At 36.1% G+C, this 17,327-nt stretch overlaps 1 protein-coding gene across 3 annotated transcripts in view; it reads right to left on the minus strand.

Annotated features, from left to right (window-relative positions):
* LOC127833548 (TPR and ankyrin repeat-containing protein 1-like) overlaps nucleotides 1–17,327 on the minus strand; it is a 139,827-nt gene that overhangs the window by 84,845 nt on the left and 37,655 nt on the right. For all 3 annotated transcript variants that reach the window (XM_052358855.1, XM_052358856.1, XM_052358857.1), the window contains exons 10-15: nucleotides 17,048–17,195; nucleotides 15,847–16,011; nucleotides 12,228–12,467; nucleotides 11,549–11,711; nucleotides 10,927–11,024; nucleotides 9,760–9,902 (exon numbers count right to left, since the gene is read on the minus strand). In XM_052358855.1, coding sequence (XP_052214815.1) covers nucleotides 9,760–9,902; nucleotides 10,927–11,024; nucleotides 11,549–11,711; nucleotides 12,228–12,467; nucleotides 15,847–16,011; nucleotides 17,048–17,195 — 957 coding nt within the window. The remainder of the gene's footprint in view (nucleotides 1–9,759; nucleotides 9,903–10,926; nucleotides 11,025–11,548; nucleotides 11,712–12,227; nucleotides 12,468–15,846; nucleotides 16,012–17,047; nucleotides 17,196–17,327) is intronic.

A 17,327-nucleotide genomic window follows, 5' to 3' on the forward strand; every position in this document is an offset into this window, starting at 1 on the left:
TTTGGGCAATATAGCATGTTTTATAAGAATAATTACTCGTTTTGATGTTGTTTGTGCACATTTATTTTATTATATCAAAACATTTCTTTTTCTCCTCACAGCAAATTGTTTATAAAATTCTCTTCTCACTGAAATCCAATACTTCATTGTTTCTAAGTTTACCTTATTACTAGCTTATTTTCAGTGTGATCACAGTCTGTTATCATTTCCTAGCTGAAACACGGCATTTAGACTTTCTGGCACTTGTTAGAAAAACATTTGCCCTGCACAAAGCCGAAATCTGATATAGCAGCGACAATTTTGTGGAAACCTATCGAACATGTATTTAAGTGAATAATTTTGTCTTACGTGTTGTTTAATTGTTAACTTGATTTTATAAATTTCATTATTTAATTCCAAAGACAGTCTGCATTAATTATATTAATATTTGTCACATAGATTTTTCTATTTTTAATAAAAAGTTAAAACTCGGAGGTTTACAACAAAAAATCCCAATCTGATTTTACGAAAAGAGAAGTATATAAAGTGTTAAATTGTTAACTTGATTTTATAAATTTCATTATTTAATTCCAAAGAAAGTCAGCATTAATAATATTAATATTTGTCAGATAGATTTTTCTGTTTTCAATAAAAAGTTAAAACTCGGAGGTTTACAACAAAAAATCCCAATCTGATTTTACGAAAAGAGAAGTATATAAAGTGTTATGACAGGTTATGCTATTTCTTTCTTGGTTCGTATTCCCTAATTAAAAAGTGTGCAGTTAAAAAGAAACTGCATCGTAAACAAACAGAAAATTATTTTTTTACACAGCGGCATTCGCTTATTTGGCCCATTAACTTCGTTTGCAGGGTGATTTCAGCCGGCCGCCCGTAACGTGAGCTGTTAGGCAAGACCTTGAAATGTGGTTAACATTTTTTTGCGCAATTATAACGTCGATTTTCCATGACATTGTTCTTGCGGTCATATACAAGTTGGTTCTATAAGAGAAATCGTGTACACGTTACGTCGTTGTACACATACATGGGTTTACTGTTTACTCTTAAATTAAGTTGGTTCAAGGCTAAAGCTAAGGTGGCGATGCAAGCTGAACAAAAAATTAATATAAAGGTTACCAAGGCTAAATGGAAAATTTGACATTCATCAGTAATTTAAACTTTTTGATTCAATGGTAAAGCCGATTCTTACATACAGAGTTGGAGTCATACATTTCTCAAATATAGAACAAGCCCAGACTCAATTTTGCAAAGATTGGATTGGTCTCAATATGTCAACAAACTATTGCATTGCTCTAAGGGAGGTTGGTAGACAAGAATTATGTGTCGAATATCATTGCAAGTGTGTAAACACTATTGTAAATTTATTCACCTGTCATTGCATAGATATCCCAAAAACTGTTATAATATGTTAAAACGCCAGGAAGAAATCGGAAGAACAATTTGGGCTATTTCTGTTAAAAATGTGTTATTTAATTATGGATTTGTTCATGTCTGGGTTTATCAGGATGTTAGTGATGTTCATGTACTTTTACACATTATTTGTTGTCACAGGCAGCAATGGTCAGGTCGTTTATTCGACTCGTCTAGGTGTGAAACAAATATAATGTTAACATAATGTCAATCAATTAACATCTTTTCTTGAACAACAGCAACTAAACGTTAAACTATCTTTCTTAAATGTAAGTTTCGGAATTAACTCATTGAAATCAATAGACGGTAATAATATTGTGAATTTTATGGTTTTATTGATGAAATATTTTATCTTAAACATGAAGTACAAAAAACAAGTACCAAATTTTAATTGTTTTGTCCATAGTCTTAAACTAAAAATCCAGATTGAGAAAGAAATAGCCCTTAGTAATGACACATTACAAATCTTTGAACAAAAATGGAATCGGATTAAATTCTCATAATGTTTTGTCCACTTATATACATTTCACTCTAATGTTAGTTTATCTTCCTAAAATAGTTTTTTTTTATCTTTCTAAAATAGTTTTTGTTTATATTTTTTTTCAATCTGACAAGATCATTGTGAATATACAACTAAACACACAAATACAGTATGCTTTCTTCCGACTTTATACAACTCATCATTTTTCATAACTATTCCTCTGTTGTTCTTTTCTTTTCTCTCTAAAAAAAATATTTATATATATTAGCATATCTTGTATAACATGTGTGAACTTTATTGCTTTATACAATCACTGTGTTGTATGATCATATACATGTTTACATTATATGTATGATATTGAATAAAAAAAAATGTTTAAATCATTGCTTGAACCAGAAAAATATCTTTCGCTTCAAATTTCCATTAGCCTATATAAAAGCATTTGCAAAGTACAGATGCTCCAACCACAAGTTTCGTATTAGATTGGACGACATCTTGGTATAGAGCATGGTCTTACATATTGTCCACATTTTCTAAATGTACAAAAAACTTGTGTCATTCAAAGTAAAATTTCATATATTTTTATTGTTCTTCATTTAAGGAAGAACATAATATTATCTTTTATCTTGGTATAGTGGAAACGGAGAACAAATCGTTTTTATTAATCGTGCAGGCAATTGCATTAATTATTATTCTCTTAATGCCAAAAGTATAAAAATACACATATTCACAACTCATGCATTAAACATTTCAGCTTAAAGATTGAAGCAATACCGTAGGGAAAAAAGTTCTATATGTCAAATCGCTGGTAGAGCGATTATTGGTATTAAATGACCGAGTTAAACAGTGTGTAATCGCTGGTTGAGCGATTATTGTGCTCAAATGATATTTACAAAGTGTGCTATCGCTGAGCGAGTTAAAACGCCACGTCGCAGGTTACCAATAGTTTGTCGGTCAACTCATGCCCTTCGTACAATACCGCACCAGAATTTATGGGGAATAAATTTGTGAAATTTATTGTGGCGGAAAATTCTGTTTGCCGGGGGGTTGGATGGGCGTGCGTACTTATTCTACAACATTTTTCTGAACAAGCTAACCTTAGCGACAATGACTCAACACATTGGCTCGAATGGACTCTGGGCTTCAGGCGTAGTATATCCAAGTACTTAAAAGGTTAAGCTTAAAAAATAGTAGCCATGCCGTGGGGGAAAAACTTGTATGTGTCAAATAGTATTCAATGTCCGAGTTAAAAAGTGTGTAATCGCTGGTTGAGCGATTATTGTGATTAATGACCGAGTTTTAAAAGTGTGGAATCGCTGGTTGAGCGAGTAAAAAAAGTGTTAAATCGCTGGTCGAGCGATTATTGGTATTAAATGTACAATTTAAAAGTAATGGTCGAGTGACACTTGGTATAAAAAGTGGTGTGTAAAGGTATAATCGCTGGTGGAGCGATTAGTGGTCAAGTGACCATTGGTATAGAAAGTGGTGTGTGAAGCAATAGTCGTCCGATTTAAAAGTAATGGTCAAATGAGCATTGGTATAAAACGTGGTGTGTACATGTATAATCCCTGGTGGAGCGATTAATGGTCAAGTGGCCATTGGTATAAAAAGTGGTGTGTGAAGGTATAATCGCTGGTGGAGCGATTAATGGTCAAGTGACCATTGGTATAAAAAGTGGTGTGTACAGGTATAGTCGCTGGTTGAGCGATTAATGGTCAAGCGACTGGTAGAGCTAGGTTTAGCCCAATCAAGTAAATGTTATTTCCTGGCCCGGTCGCTTGATGAGCAAGAGCATTTTTATTTGGGTAGGCGGTGTTGCTACTATAACGTGTGTTCGTCCACCTCCGGTCGGCATAATTTTTCGGCTGTTTCTGTTTAACGTTGCGGCCATTATATCACACTCTCTAACGTGCATAATATATTATATAGATATGTTAGTGAATAATTTATACGTGCACATTCCATTTCATTTGTGTTGTGTTTATTGGGAGGCAAAATATATTGGAATCGTGTCATTAAACAAGTTAACTGAACTAATGTGTTGTTCAATCGTTGCAGTCCTAAAATAAGACTTATAAATTTCACAATATAAATAAATAATATTTCTTTTAAACCTAATGATAAAATATAACATTTCTGCAGTGATATAACAGCAGTAAAAATAAACAAATTGTTATTTTCGCCGGTGAAAATGACACATTTTCGGAACTATTATTTCTATTTTTAGATTATCATCAATAATTTTATAAATACTTTCTATGATAACGAGTGAATTTAAATCGACATTCAACCGAATCAACAAAAAAAATTATTATATGCTTTCTCACCGTTTATTTACATTGTAAAAGAGTTTAACTGGAGAATTTAACTGGTTTAATGACGTCATTTCAACACACTTATGACGTCATTTTGTGTTTTGAAATTTATTGAGGCACGCCACGGGAGAAAGGGTAATTTTTTAGCGCAAGGGAACAGCTGTTAATTATTTTCATGAAAAAGGGGCATAAAAGAAACAGAAAATAAGTTCATGTCAGTGTAAGATCGTTTGTTCGTGAATATAGAAAAATAATATTTTTATGATCACTCGTGAAATAACAAACAATTTTACACTGACATGAAGAAATATCCTCTATTTATTTTCGCGGAAACGATTGTTGTTTACTGGTTTCTATAGATACGATAACGGAATACTTTGTCTGTTTCGTTAGGTAACGTTATGTACGAATTGCATCGGTCGATATCGTTAGTACAAAAGAATTACGAAGTTTCCGTACCACGTGATATGACGTCATTCAGCCTTTTGTAAACTGCATGTGCTTGTGTTCTGATCGCCAAAATCCCCACCCAACGCACCCCGATTAATACCGTGACTGGTCGGTCGTCCACAGTGCACAGATTCGATTTATTACCATATCTTACAGAAATACGGACAAAAGTTTTTGTTATATGATTCTGTCGGAAAGTTCTTTATTTCCAGTCCATATCCACCGGCTCCTTGCGGGCTACTAAACTCCGGTGGCTGATACCCAAGCGCATTGCCGTGCCGGGGCCAGCAAATATCCTCACAAGATCGTTATGGGTCCACCGTTAGGTCCGGTATAGAAGGGACACATATCGACGGGCAGTGTGGCACAGTGCGTGGAACTTCTTCATTGCTTGAACTGATCAATGAACTGTCGAGTGTATATAAGTGCACAGTATTCTTTTTACTTGTTGTGATTAACGTACACGAACATTCAATATGTTGTCTTTCTCATATTTCATTTCTTATATGTCTACTTATGTTATTGTCATGTTTGTATTTTTAATTGTGTTTAGTGTCCTGTCGCGGTGCAGAATATTCTGTTTGCCGGGGTCGGATGGGCATGTCTACTTATTTTATAACATATATCTCTTAAAGCTAACCTTAGCAACAATGACTTAACACATTTGCTAAAATGGACTCTGCGCTACTTGTGTAACATCAGCAAGTTATTTCGGGTTAATGCCCACTTCTTCTAAAACATACGTCTCTTAATGATAACCATAGCGACAATGACTTAACATATTTGCTCGAATGGACTCTGCATTACTTGTGTAACATCAGCGGGGTTTTTCGGATAATTGCCTACTTATTCTAAAACGTATATCTCTTCAAGCAAACATTAGCGACAATGACTTAAAACATTTGCTTCAATGGAATCTGCGTTACTTTTGTGACATCAGCGGGTTCTTTCGGATTAATGCCCACTTATTCTAAAACATATGTCTCTTAAAGTTAACCTTAGCGAAAATGGCTTAACACATTTGCTCGAATGGACTCTGCGCTACTTGTGTAACATCAGCGAGTTCTTTCGGGTAAATGCCTACTTATTCTAAAAAAATATCTCTTAAAGTTAACCTTAGCGACAATGGCTTAACACATTTGCTCGAATGGACTCTGCGCTACTTGTGTAACATCAGCGAGTTCTTTCGGGTAAATGCCTACTTATTCTAAAAAAATATCTCTTAAAGTTAACCTTAGCGACAATGGCTTAACACATTTGCTCGAATGGACTCTGCGCTACTTGTGTAACATCAGCGAGTTCTTTCGGGTAAATGCCTACTTATTCTAAAAAAATATCTCTTAAAGTTAACCTTAGCGACAATGGCTTAACACATTTGCTCGAATGGACTCTGCGCTACTTGTGTAACATCAGCGAGTTCTTTCGGGTAAATGCCTACTTATTCTAAAAAAATATCTCTTAAAGTTAACCTTAGCGACAATGGCTTAACACATTTGCTCAAAGGGACTCTGCGTTACTTGTGTAACATCAGCGGGTTCTTTCGGGTAAGTATATAGTGCACACGCATTTTGCCAGTTGTTGTAGCTACAATATTCGAACATTCATAACGTCGTCTGTTTTTATATTTTAATATAATTTTTCTGGTTCAATTCTTGTAATATGTGTCCTATATTTTAAATATGTCTGGTCATTTAATTGCCATATATGTCTTATTTATATGTATTTGCCTTCCTGTCGCAGTGCTGGAAAATTCTGTTTGCCGGAGGGTTGGATGGGCTTGCGTATTTATTTTACAACATTTATTTCTACAAGGAAACCTTAGCGACACTGACTCAACACATTGGTTCGAATGGACTCTGGGCTTCAGACGTAGTATATCTAAGTAAATGAAAGGTTAAGCATAAAAAAAAATAGCAATGCCGTAGGGAAAAACTTGTTTTTGTCAAATCGTATTCAATGTCCGAGTAAAAAAGTGTGTAATTGCTGGTTGAGCGATTATTGTGATTAAATGACCGAGTTTAAAAAGGGAGGAATCGCTGGTTTAGCGAGTTAAAAAAAGTGTAAAATCGCTGGTCGAGCGATAATTGGTATTAAGTGTCCGATTTAAAATTAATGATCAAGTGACCATTGGTATAACAAGAGCTTTCAGAAGACAGCGCGCTCAACTTGTAGAGTGCTTGTCAGTATAACGTAAGCCATCATAGGAAAATGTTTCATATTCAATAAGGTCAATGTAGTATAGTCATATTCTAACTGAAAGAAGACCATAATTGAAACATATTGATCTCCTTATGTTTTAAAGAAGTGGTACGTTATAGACGATTCTGAGTTCAGGTACATTTTCCACAATCTATTGTAAAGACATAAAACAAACTAATAAGATTATATTTCAAGTTTGATAGCAATAGCGAGGGTGGGAGGTTTGACGATCTTTCAAAAATGAAATAATAAAAATATTTGTGTTTTTTTACCATGTTTAAAAAAATATATGTTTGTTTGGGGGGTTGGAGATGGGGAATAATGTGGGGGTGTGGTCATGTATTAGATGATATTTAAACAAGGGACAAAATTGTCACAAAACCAGGTTTTCAGTTGAAAAAAAGTCTGATAAAGGGAGACAATTTAAAATGTATATTGTTAACCCCCTTGTGTTAAATTGACCTTGATTTCAATTAGAAAAAAAAGTCTGATAGAGACAACTCAAAATCAAAATGTGCATTGTAACTGATTGTTCATAGTTACATTGTTTCAAAATCAATCTATTTTGAGTTGTGGCGACCTTGACCTTGACCTTGGTGATATTGACGTAATCCTTTCGCGCGACACACCGTCCAATAATGGTAAACAAATGTGCTAAATGATTTGAAAATGTCACAATGAATAACATAGTAATGGCCAAGACAAGCTCATTTATGGCCATTTTTGACCTTCAAACTCAAATTGTGACAATGACCTTGGAGATATCGACGTGATTCTTTCGCGAAACACACCGCCTAATGACGGTGAACAAATGTGCCAAATGATTTTAAAATCTCACAATGAATCACAAAGTAATGGCCCTGACAAGCTTATTTATGGCCATTTTTGACCTTCAAACTCAAATTGTGACATTGACCTTGGTGGTGGTGGTGGTGGTAGTGGTGGTGGTTGTGGTGGTGGTGGTGGTGGTGGTGGTGTTGGTGGTGGTGGTGGTGGTGGTGGTGGTGGTGGTGGTTTTGGTGGTGGCGGTGGCGGTGGCAGTAGCAGTAGCAGTAGCAGCAGCAGCAGCATGACAATACCAATACTTAAGAATGATCAAATGGGAAAAGGTAACCTAGCACTGGCAGTAAATATGGGGCTCATTTACAGGTCAGATTTGGAATCTCTGCTGTAAAATGAGATTTTAAATGAATTAAAGGGAGGCAAATGCTGTAATAAAAAGAACATGCATAAACGGTAGTTGTTTCCCTTGTTTGAACCATGCTAAATCCTTAAAATGCCTATTTCCAGTAACTGTGACCTTCACCTGTGACCTTGACCTTTGATCTAGTGACCTCAAAATCAATAGGGGTCATCTGCGAGTCATGATCAATGTACCTATGAAGTTTCATGATCCTAGCCCCAAGCGTTCTTTAGTTATCATCCGGAAACCACCTGGTGGACGGACGGACGGACGGACGGACCGACCGACCGACCGACATGAGCAAAGCAATATACCCCCTCTTCTTCGAACGGGGGCATAAAATAAGGGAAAAAAGGGGGAGAGGACTCTGGGGTGGGCGTAGTGGATGGTTTGGGTGGAGTCCACTGTGGTTTTTCAGGTAAGTGTTTTTTTGTCAAAGTATGAATCAAATCTGATCCTTAATAAAGAAGTTAATGCAATTAAAGCAAAATTTATTTATTGCACCTTGAGAATCAAGGTCATTCAAAGGTTAAGGTCAAAGTCAACTTGCCAGGTACAGTACCCTCATGATAGTAAGCAAGTATTTAAAGTGTTAAAGCAATAGTCTTGATACTTTAGAAGTAAAGTGCATCTAAACACAAAAATTAACAAAATATTCAAAGTTACTAAGTCAAAAAAGGGCCATAATTCCGTCAAAATGCCAACCAACCAGAGTTATGCAACTTGTTCTGTACAGTCCCCTTATAATAGTAAGCGAGTGTTCCAAGTCTGAAAGCAATAGCTATGATACTTTAGGAGTAAAATGGACCAAAACACAAAACTTAACCAAATTTTCATTTTGTAAGTATAAAAGGGGCCATAATTCTGTCAAAATGCCAGTCAGAGTTACAAAGCTTTGCCTGCACATACCCCTTATGATAGTTAGTTAGTGTTGCAAGTATGAAAGCAATAGCTTTGGTACTTTAGGAATAAAGTAAACACAAAAGTTAACAACATTTTCAATATTCTATAATATAATATAAAAAGGGCCATAACTCTAAAAATAATGCTGATGAAGTTCTGCACTTTGACCTACACATTTGTATTGTTGCCATAAAGAAGTATTCCAAGTTTAAGTTAATTATCTTTGAACGTTTTAAAGTTATTCGACTAATAAAATACTTAAACTGTCGCCGTCGCCGAAGTCGACGCCGGGGCGAGTAGTATAGCTCTTATTTTCTTCGAAAAGTCGAGCTTAAAAGTGGTGTGTAAAGGTATAGTTGTCCGATTTAAAAGTAATGGTCAAGTGACAATTGGTATAAAAAGTGATGTGTAAACTTATAATCGCTGGTGGAGCGATTAATGGTTAAGTGACCATTGGTATAAAAAGTGGTGTGTAAAGGTATAGGTTTAGTTTGTGAATACTTTATACGTATACATTTCATTTGTGTGATGTTTATTGGGAGGCCAACTATATTGGAATCATGTCATTAAACTGGTTCACTGAACTAATGTGTTGTTCAATCGTTGCAGTCGTAAAATAATTTGTATTAATATTTTGGTATAATATTTTGGCTTTTTAGGCACTTGATTGAAATGCCACAAGCAAACTAGTGTCAGTGCAAATTTCTGTTTATATTGAGCCCAGTCAATTGTGTTTTTCTCTACAAAATTAACATAAAAAATACAAGCTAAATATTTGAGTGCTATGTTCAGTGTTTTTTATCCTATAACTTCAGCATTACCTTCTGCATAGCAAGTCCTGCTGACATGGAGTTCAGAAGCCCAATAGCATTTGAATAGCAATCCAAGGCCGCATATGCATTTCCAGCCTTGAAGAGATCATTGCCCTTTAGTTTGAAACTATGGATGTCTCCAATGATTTTGTCTGAAATAACATGTTTTTAGCACATAACATTTTATCCAGCTCACCCATCTAAAAATCGTAACATTTGAATGCGATATAATTAGGCATCAGCCTTATGACTCAAAAAGTGAAAGAACATTTTAACAAGTAGCATACTTGACCGAAACGTGTAGCGTTTTAAACTTAAACAAAAAGCACATTTAACTGGAACATTTAGCATGTTGAACTGAAACATATATTTTTTACTGGAACATGTTTAACTTCAAAATGTAGGATTAATGCTTTTCATGTTTTTTTTAAAGCTGTAAAATGAACCGGGTCCATATTTACAAATCAATTCTTAGGCTTAACTCTACAAAAAGAATATTCTTAACACTGTAATGTTCTAATTGTATGATGGAGTTCAATTTTATATGGAATTTAACAGCGCAAACTACATAATTTATCATTCAAAGCAATTTATGTATTACGTTTTGGTAGCCTGTATAAATTCAAACACTGCAGCATTTTGTAAAACTCAAAGTCTATTATTTGTTGTCTAAGTATTGAATTTTAGAATGAAAATCTTGCAAGACTCCATTTTCCCAAAATGTCCAAGAAAACCCCTGATTATGTTTAACTTGCACATGAAGCATGTTGAACCGACACATAACGCATGTTGAATCGGAACATAAAGCATGTTTAACTGGCACATAAAACATGTTTAGTTTTGAAAATTAAGCATGTTAAGCTGGAACATTTAGCATGTTAAACTGGAACGGAGAAACAGATGACATACTAAATGTTTTTAGTACAATATATATCAGTAACAGGAATATCGATTTGCTTTATGTCATACAAATTATCACGAAATTGTGTCTGATGTCCCAGAATTTCACAAGGTGATATTTATTCAAACACCGATGACAAATTGAAATTTGTAACTAGGTCATTACATATTGTTTAAATAGGATCAATCGTAGAATTGTACGATTCCGAATGTTTCCATGTTTATATCCATGCTTTAGTCAGCAAGAGGTAAAACAAAATGGTATTTAATACTTACCAGGGTCAGCAGGTTTGAAGATGTCATAGACAAAACCTGGGCAGGACTTGTCCAGGTATTCTACTGGAAGTTTACCTTCCGAATTTCTTGATGCAACACTAAAATAAAACAGCAGATAGGCCTTTGGACTAGCAATTCAATATTGTATAACTGGCATGAACTAACATGTACTCTACAATAACCACAACCAAAATTGGATAATCAATTCAAGTTTGTTACATATACGTTACAATTAAACCTTTATTTCAACATTTTAACTTACTCATTTTTACAAAATTACTACTTAATAAATTTGTACATTTAATTATCATGAAAGCAAACAGTTTATTATTTTAGCTTGAAAAAACAAACACACACTCATTGTTTTCATGCTTTCATGCGGTCTAAAGACAATTCTTATTGTTTTAAAACTGTTAATTGGCTGTTTTATTGTGAAATGATGTAATGCGGTTATTACTCCTGCAAACTTTCACTGTTTACCCCTTTTAAATGTAAAGAAGTAATAGAAAAGCGTTCCATATACGTAAAGTATATCAAACAATATGCGTGGGCTTTTGTAGATACTTGGTTTGATCCAATCATGTTAAAGAAAACAACTTGAGGAAATATCAAGTTCTCTTACTTAAAGCCTTTCTTCAGAAGAAGCTCAGAGACCTTCTTCAACACCTGAGGGTCGGGCACAGGGTGGAACTTTGTGACAGTGTGAAACACCGTGTCACCCAAACCGTTCCTTTCTTCCGTCTGGATGTTCAAATTCAGAATCTCCTGCAGGAGTGACAGTCTCGCTGTGTAACACAGAAGAACATTCTGAAGGTGTATTGTTTGAAATTTGGCATGTCTTGACTGTTTTCTGTGCCTAAATATGAGCATTAGTTATAGGAAAAAATATATGAGCTTCGCTGGGAAAACAGAGTTTAATGCATGTGAGTAAAGTGTTGTCCAAGAATCCTGTGCACTCTTCACGGGCTAATTAGGGACAACACTTTTTCTAAAATTGTATTTTTTTTCAAACAAAGTCTTTTTCCAGGGAAAATCAACTTTAGGAGAAAAGTGCTGATGGCACAGACTAATCTGGAAAAAAAACTCCATGCATATGCATTTTACCCACAGCGAGGCTCATATTAAATTAGTAATAATTAAAATCAAGTTATGTGTCACAATCACAGCTTATCTGAAAATTTCCAATACGATAAAAACCAGAAGTGAAGAACAATAACACAATACTTTTATATCAAGGAAAGCTGTAAAAAAAAAGTTATATTTACTTGAAATTGTAAATGTAAAAAACACAATTTACTCACCAGTGGTCAATGCAAATCGAACAACAGCATGCAGAATAGTATCAGATTCATCTTCACACAAACTTTTCATGGCGGTAGGTTTGCCATAATGACACACAGCAAACAGGGTGGCGTCCAACCAGTGCACAGTTGACTTAAGGCTTTCACATTTCCTCAGGAATTCAAACACTGTGCTGGCCTTTACCTCGACAGTCGAGTGTTGCCCAGCAACGCCTGAGCAGATGTTAGGTATCTCATAGACTGTAAGGTCACAATAGAACAATAAAATCAAAATATGTGACCATAGGGCGTAGATGCCCCCTCATTCCACGTATGTCTCAAAACTCAGCATATGTAAACAATTCTCAACCTTGATCAAACAGTCATGCAGGTAAACTTGCACACCAAAATCAGGTAAATATCTGAAAATGTAATGATGTGGAATGTGCATTTTTAGCTGCAAGGTTGCAGGCATCAAGTTCATAGTTTCTTAACTACTAGAAATGTGCCACAAGGTCCTGGATGACCCAAATATATTTCACTGGACACCGAATGTTAAGTGACACACATAATGTGAATAGTCACTACAGCATGTATTACAAGTCCTCTGTCACATTTGTTCAACTAGAGCTTTGTCACAGACGTGACGAATACCCCCACATGCCGCATTGACAAATAATATTTTGCATGTCGTCTTCACAGAAAACAGCGGACACCATGCTCAATTTTTAAAACGCACTAAGTGACTCCTTGACCTAGTTTTTGACCCAGAAAAGCCCATGTTCTAACTTGGCCTTAATACAATCTCCATAAAACTTCTGACCAAGTTTGGTGAAGATCGGATGTAAACTACTTGAATTAGAGAGCGGACACCATGCTGAATGTTAAAAACGCACTAAGTGACCCCGTGACCTAGTTTTAGGCCCGGAATGGCCCATGTTCAAACTTGTCCTGGAGATCATTTAGATAAAACTTGTGACCAAGTTTAGTGAGGATTGGATGAAAACTACTTGAATTAGAGAGCGGGCAACACGGTCAGGTTTAAAACGCACTAAGATACCCCGTGACCTAGTTTTTGACCCGGCATGACCCATATTCAAACTTGACCTAGACATAATCTAGATACAACTGCTGACCAAGTTTGGTGAAGATGAGATGAAAACTACTTTAATTAGAGAGCGGACAACATTGTGATGTTTACAACGCACTAAGAGACCCCGTGATCTTGTTTTTGAACCGGCATGACCCATATTCAAATTTGCCTTAGACATTATCAAGATAAACTTCTGACCAATTTTGGTGAAGATTGGATAAAAACTACTTGAATTAGAGAGCGGACATTATGATGAGGTTTAAAACACACTAAGTGACCCCGTGACCTATTTTTTGATCGGCATGGCCCATGTTCGAACTTGACCTACATATCATCTAGTTACAACTTCTGACCAAGTGTGGTAAAGATCGGATTTAAACTACTTGAAATAGAGAGTGGAAACCATGCTCAATGTGTAAAACGTACTAAGTAACCTTGAGACCTAGTTTGTTGATCTGGCATGGCCCATGTTCGGACTTGGCCTTCAGATCATCTAGATAAAACTTCTGACCAAGTTTTGTGAAGATCGGAGGAAAACTACTTGAATAAGAGAGAGGACACCATGCTGAATGTTAAAAAAACGCACTAAGTGACCCTGTGACCTAGTTTTTGACCCGGCCTGGCCCATGTTCGATCTTGGCCTTAAGATCATCTAGATACAACTTCTGACCAAGTTTGGTGATCGGATGAAAACTACTTGAATTAGAGAGCGGACAACATGCTGAATGTTTAAAACGCACTAAGTGACCCCGTGACCTAGTTTTTGACCTGGCAAGGCCCATGCTCGAACTTTGCCTAGACATCATGTAGATACAACTTCTGACCAAGTTTGGTGAAGATCGGATGAAAACTACTTGAATAGGAGAGCGGACACTTAATACGGACCGACAGACAGACCGACAGACCGACCGACCGACCGACAGACAATTTCACTCCTTTATACCCCCCTAAACTTCGTTTATGGGGGTATAATAATGGCTATTTAACATATGTTATAAATACTTTTAAACAAGCACCAATGACTATGCACAAACTTCAAGTGTTAGCTATGACCTTGACTTGAAGCGATCAACATGATTTCTCAAGCAGTACATCGTCAAGATTGCACTTTCCCCAAACAGAGGATGTTCTGTTTGGAAGAGACTCTATTTAAACGAAAAATTCAAACTGCACAAGCTAATCTGGTGCAACACTTTACCCAATTGCATTAAGCCCTCCTTTCCCAAGTTGCAGCTCTTATTTTAAATTTTTTTTTAAATGTAACATATTGTCTATATCTCTGCTTGTTCTCCATGTATTTAACTTTGACATACTGTCCATATCTCTGCTTGTTCTCCATGCATTTACCTGTGACATACTGTCTGTCCATATCGCTGCTTGTTCTCCATGTATTTACCTGTAACATTCTGTCCATATCTCTGGTAGTTCTCCATGTATTTACCTGTGACATACTGTCAAAATCTCAGCTTGTTCTCCATGCATTTACCTGTAACACACTGCCCATATTGCTGCTTGTTCTCCATGTATTTTCCTGTGACATACTGTCCATATCGCTGCTTGTTCTCCATGTATTTACCTTTGACATACTGTCCATATCTCTGCTTGTTCTCCATGTATTTACATGTACATGTGGCATACTGTCCATATCGCTGCTTGTTCTCCATGTATTTACCTGTGACATACTGTCCATATCTCTGCTTGTTCTCCATGTATTAACATGTGGCATACTGTCCATATCGCTGTTTGTTCTCCAAGTACTTACCTGTGACATACTGTCCATATCGCTGCTTGTTTTTCGTGCATTTACCTGTGACATCCTGTCCATATCGCTGCTTACTGTCCATATCTCTGCTTGTTATCCATGCATTTACCTGTGATATACTGTCCGTATCGCTGCTTGTATTCCATGGATTTACCTGTGACATACTGTTCATATCGCTACTTGTTTTCCATGCATTTACCTGTGATATACTGCCTGCACCGCTGTGTGTTCTTCATGTATTTACCTGTGACATACTGTCCATATCTCTGCTTGTTCTCCATGCATTTACCTCTGACATATTGTCCATATCGCTGCCTGTTCTCCATGTATTTACGTGTGCCATACTGTCCATATCTCTGCTTGTTCTCCATGCATTTACCGGTGAAATACTGTCCGTATCTCCGCTTGTACTCCACGTATTTACCTATGGCATACTGTCCATATCGCTGCTAGTTCTCCATGAAGTTTACCTGTGATATAATGTCCTTATCGCTGTTTGTTCTCCATGTATTTACCTGTGACATACTGTCCATATCACTGCTTGTTCTCCATGTATTTACCTGTGACATACTGTTCATATCACTGCTTGTTTTCCATGTTTTTACCTGTTACATACTGTCCATATCACTGCTTGTTCTCCATGTATTTGCCTGTGACATTCTGTCCATATCGCAGCTTGTTCTCCATGTATTTGCCTGTGACATACTGTACATATCTCTGCTTGTTCTCCATGTATTTACCTGTGACATACTGCCCATATCGCTGCTTGTTCTCCAAGTATTTACCTGTAACATACTGTTCATATCTCTGATTGTTCTCCATGTTGGCTCCCAGTATCAGGTAGGCCAAGGTCTTCCAGTCTGCTTTCACACTCAGCTTGCCCAACACTTGTGGCCACAGTTCTGTATCAACCACCTTTAGCTGCTTGTAGCGCTCTGTCAGAGAGGCCTCTATAGAATATATGAGCTACGTTCTGAGATGATTTGCGTCAAGTGTTGTCCCACATTAGCCTGTGCAGTCTACTTGGGCTAATCAGGGGCGACACTTTCGGTCAAAACCGGGATTTTTTTTAAAGATACATTTTTAAACGAAAAATTGATAAAAAGGCTAATCTGAAACGACACTTCACAAACTTGCATTAAGCGAAGTTTTCCCAAAACGAGCTTATATATCAATATTTAATAAAGTATAAAGTGTATATCTAATATTTAGCATTTTCCATTTGTAGAATCAGACCTGCTTATTAATTTCAAATTGGATTAAAGAAGTCTGCATATTTTATGTATTGGGCAGTTAAGATCATGTGCAAACAGTATTTGTTATATTACCGTAAAAATTGACAACCATTAAGGAACAAGTGCTGTGTTTGTGAAGCACAATGCCCCCGATTACACCGCTTTGAAGCAATATACATGACCTCTGACCTTAAAGGATGACCTTGACCTTGAGCTTTCACCACTCAAAAGTTGCAACTTCATGAGAAAAACATGCATGCCAAATATCAAATTGCTATCTTCAATATTGCAAAAGTTCTGACCAAGGTTAAAGTTTTGGGACACACACAATGAATGAATAAATGAATGACAGACAGACGGGACAAAAATAATACACCCCCGATCATTCCTTTTGGAGGCATAAAAAGTATAAAAATGCAAATGATAAGACTGGAATCAGCACTTATCATTAAATAGAAATAGAGCAGAATAAAGTGTCTGTTTGAAGGGACCTTTTTATTGTTTTACAGTAACGGTGTAAGATATTTGATAATTTTAATAGCTTAAGAAGATTTGCACGAAAAAGAATATTCTAGTCAAGGAGGCAATTAAAATGAATAACTGAAAGGAATAACTAAAGAAAAAACTGGACAAATTTCATTAAAGTGCATGAGAGTGCATGGGAATATTAATATTTTTTTATATATATTTGTGTTATATTTTAACTGACAGACTATGTTTACTACAATCTTCAAAATAAACCAGTTCCTACTTGGCAGCAGTTTCAATGTTTGCACTGCCTCTAACAGGAATGTGATCTTGTCGACAGTGGCGACCTGTTCATATCCGGTCATGTACACGTCGAAGCTGGCATCAGGGTTGTTGAGGGCTTGCAGTGCCTTGCCATTCCACCAGTAGCCCTGTAGATATACAATATAATGAAGTGAAACTCCAGCTGCTTGAGCAGTATTGCATTTTCATTAAAAACAATTAAAATAATAATAAAAACACAATACCGCCACCAGCCTCTGAAGGCTGAAAATATAACAACA

The sequence above is a fragment of the Dreissena polymorpha genome, chromosome 6 (assembly GCF_020536995.1).
Source record: "Dreissena polymorpha isolate Duluth1 chromosome 6, UMN_Dpol_1.0, whole genome shotgun sequence".
Lineage (NCBI taxonomy): Eukaryota > Metazoa > Mollusca > Bivalvia > Myida > Dreissenidae > Dreissena > Dreissena polymorpha.